Source organism: Echinops telfairi, unplaced genomic scaffold (assembly GCF_000313985.2).
Source record: "Echinops telfairi isolate 266 unplaced genomic scaffold, ASM31398v2 ScPeMD7_4048;HRSCAF=4782, whole genome shotgun sequence".
In the NCBI taxonomy this organism is placed as follows: Eukaryota; Metazoa; Chordata; class Mammalia; order Afrosoricida; family Tenrecidae; genus Echinops; species Echinops telfairi.
The window spans coordinates 798,002-817,579 of record NW_022107947.1 but is presented as its reverse complement, the minus strand read 5'-3'; the positions used below and the strand labels follow the sequence as shown (position 1 = coordinate 817,579).

At 49.3% G+C, this 19,578-nt stretch overlaps 1 protein-coding gene across 1 annotated transcript in view; it reads right to left on the bottom strand.

Annotated features, from left to right (window-relative positions):
* The window catches only part of TLN2 (talin 2), a 351,431-nt gene that overhangs the window by 17,851 nt on the left and 314,002 nt on the right, over window positions 1-19,578 (bottom strand). The window contains exons 48-50 of the mRNA XM_045294950.1: window positions 18,545-18,652; window positions 7,113-7,218; window positions 5,659-5,783 (exon numbers count right to left, since the gene is read on the bottom strand). Coding sequence (XP_045150885.1) covers window positions 5,659-5,783; window positions 7,113-7,218; window positions 18,545-18,652 — 339 coding nt within the window. The remainder of the gene's footprint in view (window positions 1-5,658; window positions 5,784-7,112; window positions 7,219-18,544; window positions 18,653-19,578) is intronic.

The following is a 19,578-nucleotide window of genomic DNA, read 5'->3' as shown; positions in this document are numbered from 1 at the left end:
AGAATGCCAATTTAATAGAAGAAAGTATTCTTGCATTGAGGGAGAACTCAGCAAGTTCTTCTTATAAAGAGCTCTTAGAATTATCAAAATTCTATTGAAAAATTATGCCTAATCTTAAGCGTGTGACTTTCCTTTCCAAGCCAAGGTAACCAATTTAAGGAAATGCTCTAATTGGAACAGGCTAGTTGACTGTGACGATCTGGTGAAGGGGCAGGATCTCTCCAGCAGGCTCAGAGCTGCACTAGGCCAGACTTGGAAGGGTTTCTACTGACCGTGGCTATGGGCTTCATTGTCACTAGTTGCCAGAGTTGACTCCATGTGTGCAGAGCGGAGCTGCCCCACAGGGCTGTCAAGTCTGGGATCTGTCAGCAGCAGCTGCCAGGCCTTTCTCCCTATTTAGCAGGAAGTCCAGTGCTTAACTGTTTGCACTACCCAGACACCTGGTTCTGAATTGTTCTGTGGAGAATGCTGGCCTGGACATAGAAAAAAAAAATCAGTTTACTTAATCCTGCCATTGCGATCTCCTCCAGGGCTTAGGTTATGTTTTATTCAGTTTCTGTTCCATTAGCACAAAATCAGGGCGAGAGGCGCCCTTGCGACACATGTTTGTTGACTGAAGGCAAAAGTATTAAAAAATGAGGTTCCAAAGCCCCAGAGTTCAGCCAGAGGGCAGTTTACATGGTAGGAGGAGGGAAATTACACCGAGTGAGCATCCATATTAATAATGGTCCACTCCGGAGTCCTAGGGGACAAACAGTCACAAGTGGGTTAGGTGTCTACTTTGCCTGGATCCCTCAACGGGCACTCAAGAGTTGGTGACAGTTAGCCATGCCTGGACAAGTAACCACCAAGTGGAGGCTGACTCAGGGGCCCTCCAGGGCTGTATGGAGCCGTGGAATCATCAGACCAGCTATGGTCCCAGCCATCCCGTTAGGGCTGACTGAATTAAATGGCTGACTAAACATAGCAGGCTGATGTTTAAGGTGGTGATTTAGTAAGGCCCTTGAATAATGAACTAAATACCCAAACAGCCGGGGCAGAAAAAGGTCATCCACTCCTGCTCTCTGGGGCCCAGCGTCTCTCCTCTAAAACTCCCGAACCAGGAGCCAAGCAGCTGTTTCCCCCAGAGCAGTGCTCACGGGGCTGCCTGCGCAGAGGGCCTGGGCAGAGCGCACACGGAAGGGAAGCGTCCAAACCAACCAAGGAAGACTGTTCTGTATCCGGGGAAGGAAGAAGTTCTGTTTCCTGACCCTAATCTTCCTGTTGCAGTCTATTGGGCTGTGGATTTATTCCCTTTTCTATTCGGCTTATTCTAAACATTATCAACTTCGGCTGACAAGTTAACCCCCACCAGGAAATTCGACAGACAGGGATCTTTATTGTTATGCGAAGGCCTGACCAAGGCGTTAGAAAGCCCAGGGACCGCCCATCCACACAGCTGTTGTGGCCCACTTGGTCCACGTGCTGGCATTAGCAGCGGAGGGAGAGGAGGCCACGGGGAGTTGACAGGTATGTGTTTTCTTTGACCTGAAACCTTGATGAGGAAAATGAGTAAGCTCTACATTGAGCATCAGTCCCAGTGGACCCCACGGAGACAGAGGTAGCAATGTGAATGTGCTCACAGGCGGTCTTCCTGGCTTTTAGCCCGTGGCGCATAATGTGGACTGAACTCGACATCCTCCATTAATCCCACTCTCCACCTCCCACTCCTTAAGGATCCATTACTGCACAAAACTGAGTTGTACATGACACCCATGCCCTGATGCAACACCAACAAGCACGATTTGCCTTGACAATAAACAAGGGACCTAGCCATCCGATGCAGGTCCCGAAAGCTACAAGGGGAAGAGGACTGTCTGACAGGATGAAAGTAGTGAGCATGCCACCTTCTAAAGCTCCTTGTGATTTTATCGTATTCTTCCCTGCTGCCCCCCGGAGACAGGGCAAGACACTGTAGGAATATGTTTGATATATAGTTGGATTAAATAACAACCTAATATATCAAACATATCACACAGAGGCCTGCAGAAAAGGCATCCAGGTGCGATTGCGCTCGAGAACAGGCACAGTACGGAGGCTAGGGCTCCTGTACCTATCTTTGCAGGCTCAGGCCTGACAGCAAGCATGGGAACGGCGCGGTTAGCAAGATCGAGGGACACGCAGCACGGCTCACCGAGACTCTCACTTTGGCATCACACCGTCTTCCCAAGCAAAAGGTGGATTCCACAGCAAATTATTATTATTATTTTTTGTTAATTCACCTCTAAGAGATGTGGGGCAGAAAGGTATGCTTAAATGGTAAGGGCCAGAGAGGGGACTGTGCTAGCCACATCGTCTCACGACAGCCCGGGCCACTCCACTTCGAGCACATGTGCTGCCAGAGCCAAGCAGGATGACCGCTCCCCTTTGAAAATGGGCCACCCGAGAGAGCAGGGGCAGAGGATGTAAACAGCACCACTGCCTCTCTTACTCCCCAAACAGGGTAAATGCCCCCACTGGAGAAGGAAGGACCAGTCACTATACTGTGTGTGAGACAGCGGGGCGGGGTGGTGGGCAGGGAGAGAAAGGAGAGCGAGAAGCAGTGAGGAGGGTTTTTAGGGGTAAGGATGTGATGGTGACTGTTCAAAGTATCTTCGGATTGCTTCACTTTTTGCAGGAGAAGGTGAGTGGATACAACCAACCTCAACAATCTGGTTGATTATGCGGTCAGATTGGGATCTTACTTATTTACACTGGGGGCAACAACTTCCTTTATTCAGGCACAGGTATTTTATTTCACAGTTAGTCTTGCAATGTGGCTAGCACTCCCAGTCAGGCACAAACACCATGGTTCAGGTCCCTGGTTCTTTTAGTTTTACAGATAATTCGCTCCCGGGGGTGGGAGCTGCTGGTAGCAACGCTCACCCTTGCTGATACGAGGGTGAGATCAGCCCCAAGTTGGCAGGCCCAGGTGAGAGGACTCAGAGCCACGACTTGTGCTAACATTGACCTTTACTGGAGGACGTTACATGACAGCCCACGGATCTTCTTCCTGCACCATAGTCCCCTCGGCCATTATTAATGATAAATAATGCATTCCTTCGAGGCGACAACCAGGCTCTCCAAGGACATTACGTGCAAAGGCCAGGTGTCCTAGGAGGATGGTAGGAAGTGCTCGCCAGGCCACCCCAGCAGCCTCCCCAATATTTTAAATGCTGACTTTTTGCAAACACTTGGTGTATGTCATTTAGACACAGACCAGCCCCGCCACCCCCACTCCTGCAGGATTCGCCTGCCTCCCCCATCTGTCTTCCTCTTCACACACCAGTGGTTTTGCGTTTTGGTTTCCGAATTAAGTTGTAAAGCCTCACAAAGACACAGTCCTGCCGCTGGAGCTTCATGTTGAGTTTAGAGGGCAGCACGGGCATCTTCTTCCTGCAACAACGTCCTCTGAGCATCGTCTGAGATAACTGCCCAGTGCACCTCCCAGGGGACAAGCACCCAGTGTCCATGCTCACCACCACACATAGCCCTCTCCTAGAACTTTCTTCACGGGGCAGATTCCCAGAGGTGGGTGCCGGGGGACTGCTATCAGACCCTAACTGCTGCCCAGTGCCCTCCCCGTCCCCTCAGCCATGGTGGGTGGCCCTTGGGGAGGTCATTCATCACTCGGAGCCTCTGACTCACCAGGGTGACAGCAGTGGCCGCCTCGCGGACTTGCTGCACCACCCAGAGGCCGACCCGCACACACCTGGTGCTCAATCGATGTGCGCTACGTTTCTCTTCTTTTCATTTTGTATTGCTGTGAAGACCATCAGCTCAGGGGCCTGGAGAGTCATGGTCCCCTGTAGCTTTGACTCGTAAAGTGGACTACAACCCTGGCGGGGGTGGCGTTAGCACTGACTGAGTCTCATCGAGTCTCATGGAGTGTCATTTCAGAGTCATGACATGTTCTAGTGTTAACTCATTTAATCCTGTAGCCATCCTATGGATGGGGTAAGAGCTCTAACAGCTTGGTTCTCCTGCTCAGGGACATGAGATAAATAAGTGACGGGGTGGGGACACACACAAGAGCTCGGAAGGACCCTGCGGAAGGACAGAGGGAAAGAGCAGGGAGTCTTAGAAACCGACACAGCATTGGTGTTACGTTAGCATCGGGCCAATTCTCCCGAGCAGGGCAGTGTCACTGGCCCGGCCTAGGCACCGGCAGACAGAATCTCTCCCAGAGAGGCCACTTCTGATAGAGCACGGGAGGAGGAGGAAAAACCGCACCTCTACATGGTAGTCAGTGGTCCTCCGAAAATTCTAAGTACAGCTTCACTCACGATTGATTGGATTGATAAGGCGGAGACAAAGCCTTAACTAGGGGAAGAGCCCCCATCCCCACCCACACTTTGCTCTGCAGCTTGACAGAAAAATAGTACAATCTCAGCAACCCCGACCCTCAGGTTAGAAGCCAGCCAAGAGAACCTTGGTGAGCCCCCGAATCAAAGCCAAAACCTGTGAGTTGTACCTTGGTGAGGAAATTAATTTTCTAAATGCCGTTATCGAGGTTAGAACAACTTTGAAGAATTCCACGGTGTTAAGCACGTCCCCAAGTTTATCAGACTTGTTGGACGCATGTCTATTTTATGTACAACACTGGTCAGAGAATTACTTTGGGATGACTTGGTACTTTTCAGGATTTAGTATCCATCCTTTTTAAAAATTTTGTTTAATTTTAACAAATTTTTAAAAATTTTATTGGGGGCTCTTATAGCTCTTATAACAATCCATACACCATCCTTTGATCTTACAAAGTATGAGACATTTTAAGCAAACTTAAACTGAAGGAGTTTCAATTATTATGATTTTTTTTTTTTATATAGGAAGAGCCGGATTTTATCTTCTAATGCATTTGGGTCTTTGGAAGGGGTGGGTGAGGTTTATGTACCACTGAGGGCTTGCTTGAGTAGACAGGCAAAAAGGGCCCTGGTCACACGTTTTCACGGAAAGACAGTCATTGGGGTGGGGTGACTGAGTGTGGTTTACACCATTGGCTTTGCCCCTGAACCCCACTAGCCCACAATCCTCTAACTCAATAGTTGACCTCCGTACTGTCCAATCTAAAAATCTCTTTCCTTTAAAGGACTCTTTTGCTTACTGTAAACTCATGATCTCAAGTTCTAAAAATATATTTTGATGATAGATAATCCCCGCCCCACCCCCAGCACAATCTTCAGCATATACTGGAAGACCTGTAGTGCACAGACACACTTACATGGTTCATACTGCCCTCCACAGAGCTTAAAGAAAGGAGAGGCCCAGCACATTCTCTGCACGAAGCGTGACAACAGCCGTGACATCAGAGGCTGACAGCTTCGCATGCACTATCGGGGAAGTATCATTCCTTACACAGTAGAACCAACTCACGATGGCACATCCCTACTCTTCCTTTGGACACTGGGAGGGGCTTTCCTGGGTGGTTAACGGGAGAGAATCACCCACTGACTTTCCCCATCACCTGTAGGAAAATGCTGGGCAGGAAGAGCAGGTTTGCAGCTCAGTGGTGCTTCGAAGCCAGTGCTGGCCTACCTCTGGGGAAGGAGCCAAGCTCAGCGCGGCGGGACCCCAAGCTCTGATCCACCGCGTCCACCAGGTCAAGGACAGCAGACAAGAGCCAGAAGAAAAGGTACTCACTTTTGGCTTTGCCCTTGGTTTCAGCTGCTCCAGTTTCTTCGCAGCAGCCTCAATGGACGCTGCGGCCCCCAGTAATTCCGTCGCCGCCGTGACCGTGGGATCTTCCGGATCCACCCACTCGGTTCCTGAAATCAGTCCAGAAGAGGGTCATTCTTGGTAGGTGCGGCTCTCAGGCCACTGACTTAGTTCTGAATAGTGTCTGCCATTGCATGGAGGGCGACGCCAGGAGCCTACTACCTGGTGGCGTCATCCTACAGCAGCGGCTCTCAACCTGTGGGTCGCGACCCCTTTGGGGGTCAAACGACCCTTTCACAGGGGTCGGTAGCCTAAGACCATGAGAAAACACAGATTTCCGATGGTCTTAGGAAGCGAGACACCACTCCTCTCTGTCTCCAGGGGGTCCGCCCACACGCAGATATGCCCACATACGAGTACCCGACTGTTACCCAGGCTACACCATGCTTCAAGACACCATGTCATTGATTTGTCATTAGAAGTAAGTATTTCACAATATATAACGACATATTGTTTGTGTGATTCATCACTACGCTTTCATGATGCTCCATTTGTTAACAATGAAAATACATCCTGCCGATCAGATACTGACATTATGATTCACAACAGTAGCAAAAGTACAGTTGTGAAGTAGCAAGGAAAGTAATTTTAGAGTTGGGGTCACCACCACAGGGGAACTGTCTGAAAGGGTCGCGACACGAGGAAGGTGAGAACCACTACCCTAGAGTCTTCTCTCGAGTCCTCACAGAGACGACCTGCCTGAGCAGAGGTTCTGAATCAGAGGAGCAGCCTTCTATCACAGCTTCCAAAGTCAAGGTCTCACAGACCAATGCTAGCCTGAGCCTAAGTTTGACCCCCAACATAAAGCTCAAGAGCGAACGCCAGTGTCCTCAAGAGGCTACTTTACGCTGACCAGAGCTCGCCGAGTTCTCTGCCCGAGAGCACACCGGCCGGCAGCCACTCTCTTCAAGTCAGAGACAGGCATGTTTGGGAGGAAGACCTTTTCTCCATGAGCGGATGGCTTCCTTTCAACCAAGAAGAGGTGTGCAAACAAGGCACATTTTCTAAATTTGAGTGTGGTGACGGGGTGAAAAGAAATCTTGCAGTCAGGGAAGACGCACCTGAAAATAAATGGTGACGTCCTTCAGAGAAGGAAACCGTTCCCAACTGACCATGCTGTGTAGGCGCAAGTGCTTCGATACGGAGACTGGAGAGAAGAATTGCTTCCTGCGTGACATGCATTTTACATCAAACCTATCCTCCTTTGTTCCCATGAGAATTTTCACACAGTACCTTGCTATCTTTCTTCTCACCATATTTGCCAAGACAGGGTTGTCCCTGGGGACACGTTTGCTGCTCTCAGCCCACTGCACCGGCGCTGGCACAGACAGGCGCTGGCGCTGCTAACCCAGGACCGGCGACGTGAGAGACCCAAGTACCTTTCATGGCTTCTGCCGCTTGGATGAGTTCGGTCACCGCCCCGGCAACTCGCTTGGAGAAAGCAGCCAACTGGTGCTTGAGTTCTGGGGTTGGTTTCTGAAGAATCTACGGGAAAGACGGAGTCAAACACGCGTCAGGGGGGTGGTGATCATGTGACCAGAATAGACTCTTAAAATTTTTTAAAAATCATTTTATTAGGGGCTCATACAACTCTAATCACAATCCATACATACATCAATTGTGTAAAGCACATTTGTACATTCTTTGCCCTCATCATTCTCAAAACATGTGCTCTCCACTTAAGCCCCTGGTATTAGCTCCTCATTTTTTCCCCTCCCTCCCTGCTCCCCACTCCCTCATGAACCCTTGCTAATTTATAAATTATTATTTTGTCATATCCTGCACTGTGCAACGTCTCCCTTCACCCACTTTTCTGTTGTCCATCCCCCAGGGAGGAGGTCACATGTTGATCCTTGTAATCGGTTCCCCCCTGCCAACCCATCTTCGCAACACCCTCCAAGTAGCACCACTCTCACCACTGGTTCTGAAGGGATCATCCGCCCTGGATTCCCTGTGTTTCCAGTTCCTATCTGTACCAGTGTACATCCTCTGGTCTAGCCAGCCTTGCAAGGTAGAATTGGGATCATGATAGTGGGGGAGGAGGAAGCCTTTAGGAACCAGAGGAAAGTTGTATGTTTCATCGTTGCTACCCTGCACCCTGACTGGCTCCTCTCAGAAGTGGACTCTTACTGGTGGGTATGGAGGGGGAGCCCTGGGTAAGAGCGGGGTTCCTGACCCAATGGCACATCAGAGAATCTTGCTGGGAGACACTTAAGACTGTCTCCTCTTCAGTTTCCCCGTGTGAGAAATGCAAAGTTGGGTCCAGTCAAGGGTGGCCCTAACGTCCCCTCTGACATAGTTCCTAAAGGTCACACGGGGATGCAGATCGAAAGGCACTACTTAGGGCACAGTTTGAAGCTCAAGCCTATGAAAACCTCCAGGTGTAAGAACATGCTGAGGGAGCTCCAAGCCCCAGGGGGGCTGGTGCTTGTGACACACACAACGAGGGTCACAAGGGACACGGAGACAGTTGCTTCCTATGTGACTAACAACGAACTGACCTAGAAAAATCTAGAATGATCCTTACCCAGGGTTCTGACCTCAAGTTCATCTGGAAGAACTATCATTCATTTGCCCTCTTTCGGACAAGTCCAAACGTGTTTTTTAAAATTTTGGGGTTTTTTCCCCTAGTGTTAAAAAAAAGGTTTTGAAAATCGCAAGCTCTCATCCAGTGTACTTAGAATTCTGCTGAAATCCATCAAAGAGTGGACTGGGGCAGTGGGGTGAGTGCTAGTCACCATCCTCTAACATGGGTCTCAGCTCTCATTTGTACCAGCCTCTTCCTACACCCCTCTGCCCCCACCACCCCACTTCACAGCAGCGTGGTGTGGACTCAGAAGTGGGAAGACAGCAGAGACAAGACACCAGAGCCGCCTGGCTAGGCAGTTTTGGAGACTTAGGACATCAGCCAAATGACTGACCTCCTCAAGCTGTTTCCTCATCTCAGTCCTAAATACTCCTCCGGGTGGTGAAACGATCAAAAGGAACACAGTCCGCATGGCAAATCTCACACTGGCACACAGCAGGGGCTCCTTATGTGCGAATTCTCTTCTTCCTGACCTCAGACCCTCGGTCACCTGGCCAGGAGTCTGGGAACGATGGTGGTTGGACCCCAAGCCTACCCTGCCAATACTATGACTTTAAGAGAAGGTTAAAAAAAAAAAGGTCTGGGGAGGGTTATGCTGTGACCAGCGCCCAGAAAACACTGTTCCACATCCAAACTCATGAGTCCGTGTTTTAAAAGCACCCCTTCCCGTGCGCTGTCCCCGCGCTCCTCACCCTGGCATCTTGGCACTTGATTTGCTCTTGGCAGTTAGTCATTTCAGCTGGTGCCTCATCCCCACCCTCTCCCCTGGGATGTGCACACAGCACCCTGCAGGCATGAAGAACTCATTACAGACTCACGGGTGAGGGAAAACAAGTGAACAAGGGCATGAAGCACAGAGGGATGATGCTGGAACCACTCTGAACCTGATGGTTCTCTAGACCGATGCCAAAGAACATTAGGGCCACGGAGACGTGGCGGGCAGGTGGTGAGTGGTTTTACTTCCTATCATAGCAAGTGGGTGGGCAGGTAGTTAAGAGCAGAGCTGTATCTAAGGAATGGCAGGCCTGGTACCTGCCCTGGGTGCCGCTTGAAGGGGGCAACCCTGAGCAGTTTCTATTAACTTGGTGCCAGAGTAAACCAGCCTCTAACAATGGAAGGGTCCATAGGCACAATTGTATGGCTATCATAGATATATATATATATATATATAAAGATTACAGTAAAGTCATAAAGAATAGGAGGGATAGGACAGAAAGATAAAGGAGTCAGACACTTCATGGCAACATGCTCACCTCCGGGACAGCCATGATCTCAGCAGCCAGGTCTGCGCAGAGAGAATCTTTACTGTCTCAGGATATTTATAGGTAACCATCATAAGACATGCATATTCAGCAGTTACATGCATCACAAGGGGGGTGGTAACCCCCGTAAAGTCCCGGAGTTCACAGGTGAGGAAACCCAATGCCTGCATTGGGGGAAGGCATGAAAGGGGATGGGTGTCGCGGTGGGAGGAGATAACAAGAATGTCTGCTTCTACAGGTTAGATTAGCATGGTCACAGTCCATAAGGTCAATTGTATTTCCATATACTAGCAAGGAAAAATTAGAAATTTAAAAATACATGATTTATATATTTCAAAAAATATTATGAAATATCTAGGGCAAATATGATAACAGAAGTGCAAGATCTATACACTGAAAATGATATTTTTGACAAATATTAAAGAAGACCTAATTCAATGGCGAGATATACCTTATTCATGGATTCAAAGATTCAATACTGTTTAGACGTCAATTCTTTCTAAATTGATCTATAGATTCAATATATTCTCAATCAAAGTCAAGTAGGCTTTTTGGGTACAAATTAATATGACTATACTAGAATTAATATAGGAATTCAAAAAGACTTAAGATAGTTAAAGCAGTCTTAAAAATGAAAAATAAATCTGAAGTATTAAGTTACCGTATATTCGCACGTATAAGCTGAGTTTTTCAGCACATTTTAATGTAGTTTTTATGGTAAAATTAGGTCTCTCAGCTTATATTCGGGTCAGCTTATATATGTATATGCAGTACTTCACTTAAAAAGTCACGAAGGTCCAGCAATCAAAACTGTAGTTTTGGCATCATGATAAATATAAATCAAGGGAGTAGAAAATGCAACAGTAGATCCACACATCTGGTCAAATGAATTTGTACATGAACCAAAAAGGGAGTTCTTTGAACAGAACAAGGGAATATTGTGTGGTTTAAAATCAAGAAAAGTGTGCATCAGAGTTGTATCCTTGCACAATATTCACTCAATTGGCATGCTAAACAAATAATCCAAGAGGCTGGGTGGTATGAGAAAGGGCTCAGTATTAGGATGGAGAAGGCTTACTGACAACTTGTGATATGCAGATAAACACCACCCCGCCTGCTGAAAGGGAAGAGGACTTGAAGCACTTGTCAATGAAGTTCAGGGTTGCAGTTTTCAGTAAGAATTACAATTCAACACAGAGAAAACAAGGGTCCTCCCAACCAGACCAGGAGACATGATTATACAAGGAGAAAAAAAATTGAAGTTGTCATGGATTTTATTTTGCTTGGATCCATAATCAATTCTCATGGAACCTAACAGTCAAGGAATGAAAGGATATATCGTATTGGGCACATTTTCTGCACAAGACACCTTTTGTTTTTTAATCATTGTATTGGGGGCTCGTACGGCTCTTACCACAATCCACACATCCATCGTGTCAAGCTCATTTGGACATATATTGCCATCACCATTTTCAAAACATTTCTTTCTCCTTGAGCCTGTGGTATCAGGAGTTGAAGGGCAACGATGTCACTTTGAGCACAGTGCTTTTGACCCAAGCCATTGATAGCATTTTCTTTCAAGGGGATTTTTAAAAAAGTTTTATTGAGATATAATTCATGTACTATAAAATGCAATGGTTTAAATATATTAAATACAGTTGTGCAATCATCACAATTGATTTTAGAGGTTTCTTCATTTTTGTTTTAATTTTTATAAACTCCCATTTCTCTTCAACCTCTTTAAGCAACTATAAATCTAATTACTGCCTCTAGAAATTTACCTGGATTTCATATATAGAAAATCCTACTTAAAAAAAAAAACCAACGATAACAAAATCAAACACAGAAACCCCTCAATCCACGCCTCGCAGGCATGTGAGAGCTGGACAAGGGCTAAGGACAATGGCCAGGAGTAGTGATGCATATGAATTATAATCGTGGTGAGGAATGTGGAAAGTATGGCTTGCTTGTTTGCCAGCAGAACAAACAAGTCTATCTCGGAAGCGATACGGGCAGAATGCCCCTAAGAAGGAAAGCTGGTGAGACCGCATCTCATGTACTTTGGACATGTTTTAGGAGCAGGCAGTCCCTAGAAAAGGGCATCATGCTCCTGAAAGCAGAAAGGCCGTGCAAAAAGAGGAAGCCCCTCCGCCAGGTGGTTGAGATAAATGGTTGCCACATTGGGATCAAACCCAGCAGCACTTCGAAGGACGGAGCAAGACCGTCCTTGAGCTTTGGTCCTGTTGGACAGAGGACAGCTATGAGTCAGACCCCAACCGACGGCACTGCCACCATCATTTATAGGGACCGCGTCCATCAATGTTGTTAGCAGCTTTGCTTGTAGGAATGAAACACACGCACACACACACCCCAAAAACCAATGTCCACCAACAACTGAACACCCAAACAAAAACTAAACCCACTGCCAGAGTCAACTCTGACTCATAGCAACCCCGTGGGGCAGCGGAGAACTGTTCCTTCGAGTTTTCAAGGACAGTAACTCTTCCCAAAAGATGGCAGCAGCAGCATCTTTCTCCTGCGGAACGGCTGGTGGGTTTGAACTGCCAACCTTGGGGTTGGCAGGGCAAGTCTTCACCCAATGTACCACCAGAGCACTTTAACAATCGAATGAATAAGCAAATGATGACATATTGATACAATAGAATGCCTCTCAGCAATAAAAGGGGGCACATTATTGATACAGACAGCAAGACGGTGGAATTGAAACCTGAAGCTGAATGCAAGAAGCCGGACCACAAAGAGTACATGGTATACAGAGGACTTTAAGAAGTTAGTGCATAAATGGAATGAAAAGATAATGGCACTTTTCGATGAATTTTTGAAGCTCCCTCACGATTCCCCTTATGTAAAATTCTTGAAAATACAAACCAATCTATAATAACAGAGAGAGGTCAGTAACTGCCTTTACCTTTGGGGGTGGGGGTGACGAATATAGTTGTGATTTTTATAGCGTGGTGATAGTTTCACAGATGTATCCATAAGTCACGACTCAAATCAGAGGGACACCAAAACCGTCGAGCCTCACTGAGATGGAGCGAGGCCATGCCTGCAAGAACGGGCTCAGACATCACTGATGGTGAGGATGGAACGAGGCGATGCGGTGTTCAGTCTTTGGGAGTCAACCGCTGGACGGTACCAGCATGGAGTACACAAGCATGGACTACTTACTGTGTGTTACTTATACCTTGGTCAAGTGAAACACAGGCTGAAGCACATGGTGGGTAGGCTCACTTCAGCTATCAAACTGAGGGTGAAAGACGCCTGTCTTCACAAGAAGAGGCCCTGATGGTAAGAGAAGGGACCAGCTTCTACATGCTCTATGACCTGCCAAGAAATGGAACAGCTGTGTGTCCACTAAAGGAGCCTCATGTGGACAAGGCAGGGGGAGGGGAGCTCTATTTTATTGCCATTCAGTCAGTGTGAGTGCTAGTAGCTAGCAAACGAGAGTTCCGCTGGTAGAAGCAAGAGTGCTTGCAGCTGTGCTGAAGACAAAGAGGTGGCTCTGCACACAGTGCGCAGGACTGCGGCCCAGGGGACCTAACTGCTTCGTGCCCTGCAATGCAAACCCTCCGCGAGGCGGTGTGGGCAAAACAGCAGACACATGAAGCCGACCCCCTCCACTGGGCACCTTTCTAAGGCTTCCCCACAGCAGCCCCGCCCCCCAGATCTCAATCAAAGCAGATCTCACGCTTCAGGTCGGACTGGATTCTCAACAAACAAACAAGGATTTGGACTCTCCGATGCCACACGGTTCTAGCTAGGTGTCTGGGTCTGTGACCACACTTAGCAACCTAAGGAATGTTGTGTGTCCCGCTATTGCTGCTGCTGTGTCTCTGATGAGGGTGAGAGGGGGCAAGGGGTGGGCCAGTTTTCAAATCGAAGGGACCAAAGAGCGAGGGGAGAAAAAACGACAGTTGCGTGATAAAATCACAACCATGTGGAGTGAGAAAAATAAGAATGGAACTGGCAGGACTTCAAAGTTATGAGAGTGTCGAAAGTTCGTGGATAAAGAATTAAACGCTAATGAAAATGTCCTTGAAGTTGCTGAAGTCCTCTTGTATTTCTTGAAAACATCCAGGACCCAAGGCACATAGCACAAATGTTAAGTAACAGTTTAAGTTAGGGACAGGTGGGAGGCATATGGATGCGGATACTGTGATGCAGTTTTAAACCTTTTTCCAGAGTCAAATGGTCAGTTATACAAATCAAATGACAACCAGGGAGACCAGCACAGCTCTGCTGCTCCAGCCCTGATTGAAGGTGACTCGCTTAGCCGGGGGGGTGTGGGGCTACGTGTGGGGCTGCCAAGCAGGTGGAAACCACCAGCGGCTTCCGGGAGAGAGACGAGGCTTTCTACCGCCATAGAGTGACAGGCTCAGAAACACACAGGGCCAGCGCTGCCCTGTCCCATAGGGTGCTATGAGATGACGCTTACAGCAAAGAGTTTGATTTTGGGTTTTGCTTGTCACCTGCTCACACCTGGTCTTTTTGTAAAGACCATACAATGGGGAGGGGTTGGCAAAAATCACCAGTGTGTAATTGCTTTTTAACATCCACCAGCCTCAAAAATCGAATCGAACAATTCTTTTCTTCTACCCTCAAGATTGCAACAAAACCTTGATGCTTCCTTCAATAATCAGTTTGACTTCCGCCTGCGGATTCTCTCTTGAAAATTTCATTCAGAAGTGAAAGTGAACTTCCAAGTCTGGGCCTCCTCCATCCCATGGCCCCGGGACCTCTTTAGCAGGGAACACTGTGCTCTTGGTCTTAGACTTATTCTACCCGGGTTTCTTTACAAATCTGCATCGGAAGGGAGGCAGGGCTAATGAAGTGAGCTGTGAGCTTGTTTGTATCGAGTCAGACCCAAGCAAACAACACATGGCCACAATTGAGAGGGCAGAGCACTTTTACAGGGATTCTCTCATTTTCCCGGTCAGGTGTGTCAAGTCACCAGCGCACCACATCCAACAGTGAGCAGCCGGCCCTGCTACAGACGACGGAACGGCCCCGGCCCATCCTCACCTTTGTTCCCACGTGTGAGTCCACTGCTGTAGCCACCACGTCACTCCATCTAGTTGAGTCTTCCTCCTTTTTGGCTGGCCCTCTTTTACCCAGAAGGATGTCTTCCCCAGTAGCCTGTATCTTACTTAGGTTTCTAATAATCCCCTGGAAGCACCTGTACTTCTGTTACGAAATAGCCTTTAAAGAATGCGTTTCACTTTTTAAAGAGAACTGAAACAAAATACACGAACAAAGAAAGCATGAAGTTATTCCCATTCCGCTACCTCGGAAGTCCCAGCGTTCAGCCCCTATCACCGTGCAGGTAGAACGGTATTGTTCTTGCCTAAGACCAGAAGTGGTTCCGACGTCATGTCAGTTTTCCCCCTATTAATAATTTCACCTTTGCCCAAGCTTACCTTTGCACTGAGCACCTCCAAACCAACATGGAAAATAGTGCGTTCGTATTTCTACCGCAGTGATGGGCTGCGAATGTACTCATTATATAGACAGAGGAAAAGAAACAGGTGGTGGGCTCTTAAGAGACACGAACACGTAAGGATGCAGAGTCCTGCTTCTACAGTAAACACAAGGAGGCCCCGAGAGAGAAAATACAGCAGCCCAAAGGGGACAGGCCTGGGAGGAGCTCAGTGGGGGACAAAGTGCAGCCCGCTTTCCCCCAGGCCCTGGAGAGGAGGGTGGTGGTCCCTGGCTCTCCTCCAACACCTGGCCTCCCCCAGGGACCTTGCAAATGCCACCTCTCAAGCTACTTCTGAAGGGGCTTCAAACAGTTTGTGGGAAAAAATTCCATCCTCTTTTAAAATTGACACTCTGTTTTTCCATCTTAACATTTTTAGTGGTTTTCTTGGCACACAATTCACAAATCGTACAATGCAATCATTCAATCCTACTAAGAAGAATTGTGCGATCATCACCACAGTCCATTTGGGAACATCTTGTAATTCCATTTTCTGTGACCTTTTGAAGCCCCCGTGTACGCAATTTGAGAGGCTTCATTCCCAAAAGGCAAGTCCCTTCTCCAGTGCCAGAGAAAGCGCTGACTCAGCACCCGCACGGGGGAGGGGGGGTGTGCCTCTCGCCATGCGGGAGCTGCAGTGGGGCTGGGGTCTCTGGAGGCATAGACAGGAAGTGGCTCCCGAGCCACTACTGAAAAGTTGATTTGACCCACAGGGACCCTGAGCAGAACTGTGCTCCACAGAGCGTTCGACGGCTGATATTTCAGAAGTCCATCTCCACGCCTTTCTTCCGAGGCACTCTGGTTAGCAGACAAATGCCTTCACTGTTTGCATCTCCCAGGGACTCACAGGAACGTCTCCTAGAACTTCTCCAATGTTCACAGAGGCCCTGAGACCTGCAGCTTCCCCTCAGGATGCCATCTTACTTTGCTCACCAAAATAAGGATTGGGGAGGCATCGGGAGTTGTACCATGGGAAGGCAGGCACATGGAGCAAGCCTGGTGACGGAGTAGCAGGGGGCTGGGAGCCCCGCTTGCGGTGGCCGGTCTGAGGCCCCTCCTTCTCCTCAGCCCTCACTTCCACCACCGCCCCACCACTTCTCTAGTCATTCACTGCAAGCACGCAGGCTGATGTCCCTGATAAAGCCCAGGCCAGCAGGGGTGGTTCTGTGGCCGGATTCGAACTTGTCTTTGAACCTAAGTCTCACATTGTCGACTGTACTTGCTAGCTTTCAGATGCAGCAAGGTTCCAGTGACCCAGAGGAGCACAGGGTTCCAGTAAGGAAAGAGTTGCTTTTCCACACCTGGCTGGGTTCATTCCCCTGACCTGACCCTTTCTTCAAAGCAGACGCACACACGCACACGCCTGGCTTGGCTGGTGACGCTCTTGCCTGTAAAGGCTGACTAGCTAAGCTGTTCTTTCCTGGTACATGTGTGAGATATGCTCTGGTCCCCACTCATGAGGGTTCAGGCCTTGGCAGCCCAGTGTTAGTGGACCCCGGCTGGCCACCGTGCCCTGTCACCTGGGTAAAGACTGAAAGACCAGCAATGCTTACAGAAAGTAGCGCGTGGGAGGAGATGAGCCAGTCAGGGTGCAGGGTAGCAACAATGAAACATACAACTTTCCTCTAGTTCCTAAATGCTTCCTTTCACACCCACTATCATGATCCCAATTCTACCTGACAAGTCTGGCTAGACCAGAGGATGTACACTGGTACAGACAGGAACTGGAAACACAGGAAATCCAGGACAAATGAACCCCTCAGGACCAGTGGTGAGAGTGGCGATACCGGGAGGGTGGAAGGAGGGTGGGGTAGAAAGGGGGAACCGATTACAAGGATCTATATGTGACCTCCTGCCTAAGGGATGGGCAACAGAAAAGTGGGTGAAGGGAGATGTCAGACAGTGTAAGATATGACAAAATAATAATTTCTGAATTATCAAGGGTTCATGAGGGAGTGGGGAGCGGAGAGGGAGAGGTAAAATGAGCTGATGCCAGGGGCTTACGTGGAGAGCAAATGTTTTGAGAATGATACACAATTGATGTATGTATGGATTGTGGTAAGAGTTGTATGAGCCGCCAATAAAATGATTTTAAAAAAAGAAAGTAACGCATGATTTTGTTACAAAAATACACACAGCAAACCCACTCCCACTGCAGTTCTCAGACATAAGGCTCAGTGATCCTGGTTCCAGACTTCGCTTTAAGTCAACATTCTCGTTATTTCTGTTCTCCATTCTCATTAACTCCCTGCCCTGACCCTGACAACGCTCTCTCATCGATGTGCTCAAATTGCTGTTGACCAACTGGTCTTATAGAGACAATTCTTTTTAAAGGACACAATATTCAAAGGGGGATAATTGTTACCGTTTCTTAAGCTGAGCTGTTATTTAGTTTAAAGGGGACAATTTCACCTTAAGGTTGGAAGAGCAACTCAGGGCCATTGTCTCCAGCGCTTCTCCAGATGTATTTTTTAAGGCGAGGGCAATGGGCCTCGAGGTGGAGCACAGGGCCAGGGACGGCAGGAGCTGAGCCTGAGCCTCAGGTCTGCCACCAAGGAGCGAGGGGAGCTCCCCCAAAGGGCTGAATGTCAGGGTCTCAGATGGTTTCTTAGCCAGGCCAGCCTCACCTGGCTGTGCAATGGTCAAACAGGAAAGCACAGGCAGAGTGTCCCCAGCAATGGAGGGGTGGACAGTCCCCCCGTAGGAACATGCTTTGTGTATCCAAAGATGACCTCCTGGACGCTTCCTGGGAGTTCTGGGGACAAGCAGGGTAGCAGTAAGCTCTCTCCTCTGGGGGGCGTCCCCGCCTCCAGAACACAACTCCATTCCTTCTACAGATGGCACCTGGCAGCCAGCGCAGGTGTGTCCTTGCTTAGTTCCTGGTTAGGTCATTAGGGGCAAGGGAGGGGCTCCGTGCAGGAGTCACGTCGCCCCAGGAGCTGGGAAAGTGCACAAGCCTGAGGCTCACCTGTAGGCATCTGCTGGGCCCCAGGGCCACCCTTTCTTTCTTCCAGGAGCATTCCTTTCTGCCTCCTTTCCCCAACCCTACACTGGGCACCCTGGGCTCGGGGAAGGTCATTGGCGGACTAGGTAGGGGGTGGAGGGGCATTTCCAGTGTGCTAGAAGCCATTCATTCAAAGACCACAATAAGTCCACAGAGGCTATGAGGTTTCTCCCTCCCTTGTCCCAGAGGCTGGAGTGGCTGTTTCAGGAGCCTGACCCCTCCCAGGAAGAACGGGGTCTTCACCACAGGGGTGTTTTGCAGGGTGGCACTCCCTGCCCAGCCTCCTGGATCCTAACTTCAGCCTCCTCCAGACTACACACTTGCATCTCTCTGTGCTGGCTGGGAGAATTGTGTATTCTCAGGAGCTGTCCTGGGACAATGCCGTTGGAGGGATTTCCTGCAGAAGGGAAAAGCAGTGGCCCCCTGCAGGTGGCTCTTCCCCGGCCCACGCCCCTACTCACCACCAGGACATGCTCTAGGAGATCCAGGTACCCCAGGCTGCACTCCGTCCCGTACCGCAAGGCTCGGGTGCGCACCTCCTCCTTCACCTCAGGGTGGAAGGACGCTTGCTGGAGAGAGAAAGGAATGTGCCTTAGCTGGGTGGGGGCAGAGGGTCCCTGCTCTGGAGCCCTGCGCCCAGGAAGCAGACCCTGCCTGGACCCCCGTGACTTCTCAGAGCAGCACCCCCAACCCCACCCCATGACATGGCTACAAGAGCTACCCCTCCGCCTCCTTCCCTGTGCTACCTTCCGCCTGCCTTCTCAGACGGTGTCTGACCACTCTCTGTGGTCACTTTGTGAGTGCCCTGGGGTCAGATGACAGAACCAACCGAGTTTCCCAGGTGCCTTCTTCCTTTTTATTGAATGTAAAAACAACATCCACATATATTAAATTGTCCAGGAAAAAAAAAATCTTTGATTCGTGCTTAAGGTAGGAGACATTCTGTCCAGGGCCAGCCTGGCCTCTCTTCGGCCCACAGCCTGGTTCTGCCCCGGCTCTCCACCCTCAGCTTGGTCTGGATGCCAGGAAGTCCTGCTCCCAGGAACCCCCAGCGGGTGAGCTCCCCAGCCTGTGCAGAGGCACCACACCTCACTCAGGCCACGTTGTCCACGGTGAGACTCACACAGCCTCCTGTGCCCTTTTCTGGCACCTGCGAGCTGCCGGCTTGAATCAGTCACGGTCCACCGTGCCGACAGCAGGCCGGGTTACAGGGACGCCCACTAAACTGGACTTGCATTGAACACTGTTCTAGGACAGGCATGGAAGGCTCTGTTCCTTTCCCTGCTTACAGCCGGCAATCGTCCTCATGCCACCGTCCATCTCTGCACAGCACATCGGGCTGGGAAGAACTTGAGGAGGGGTGGGGCTTCCAAAAATACATAAAGTAGAAAACCGCGAATCAATCGCACTCCGGAACACGTGAAAAGCACCGCAGGGTGCCGGTCGAGGCGGAGGGGCGTGGTCACGAGCGTCCCGTGTTTCCTTCAGGAGTGCT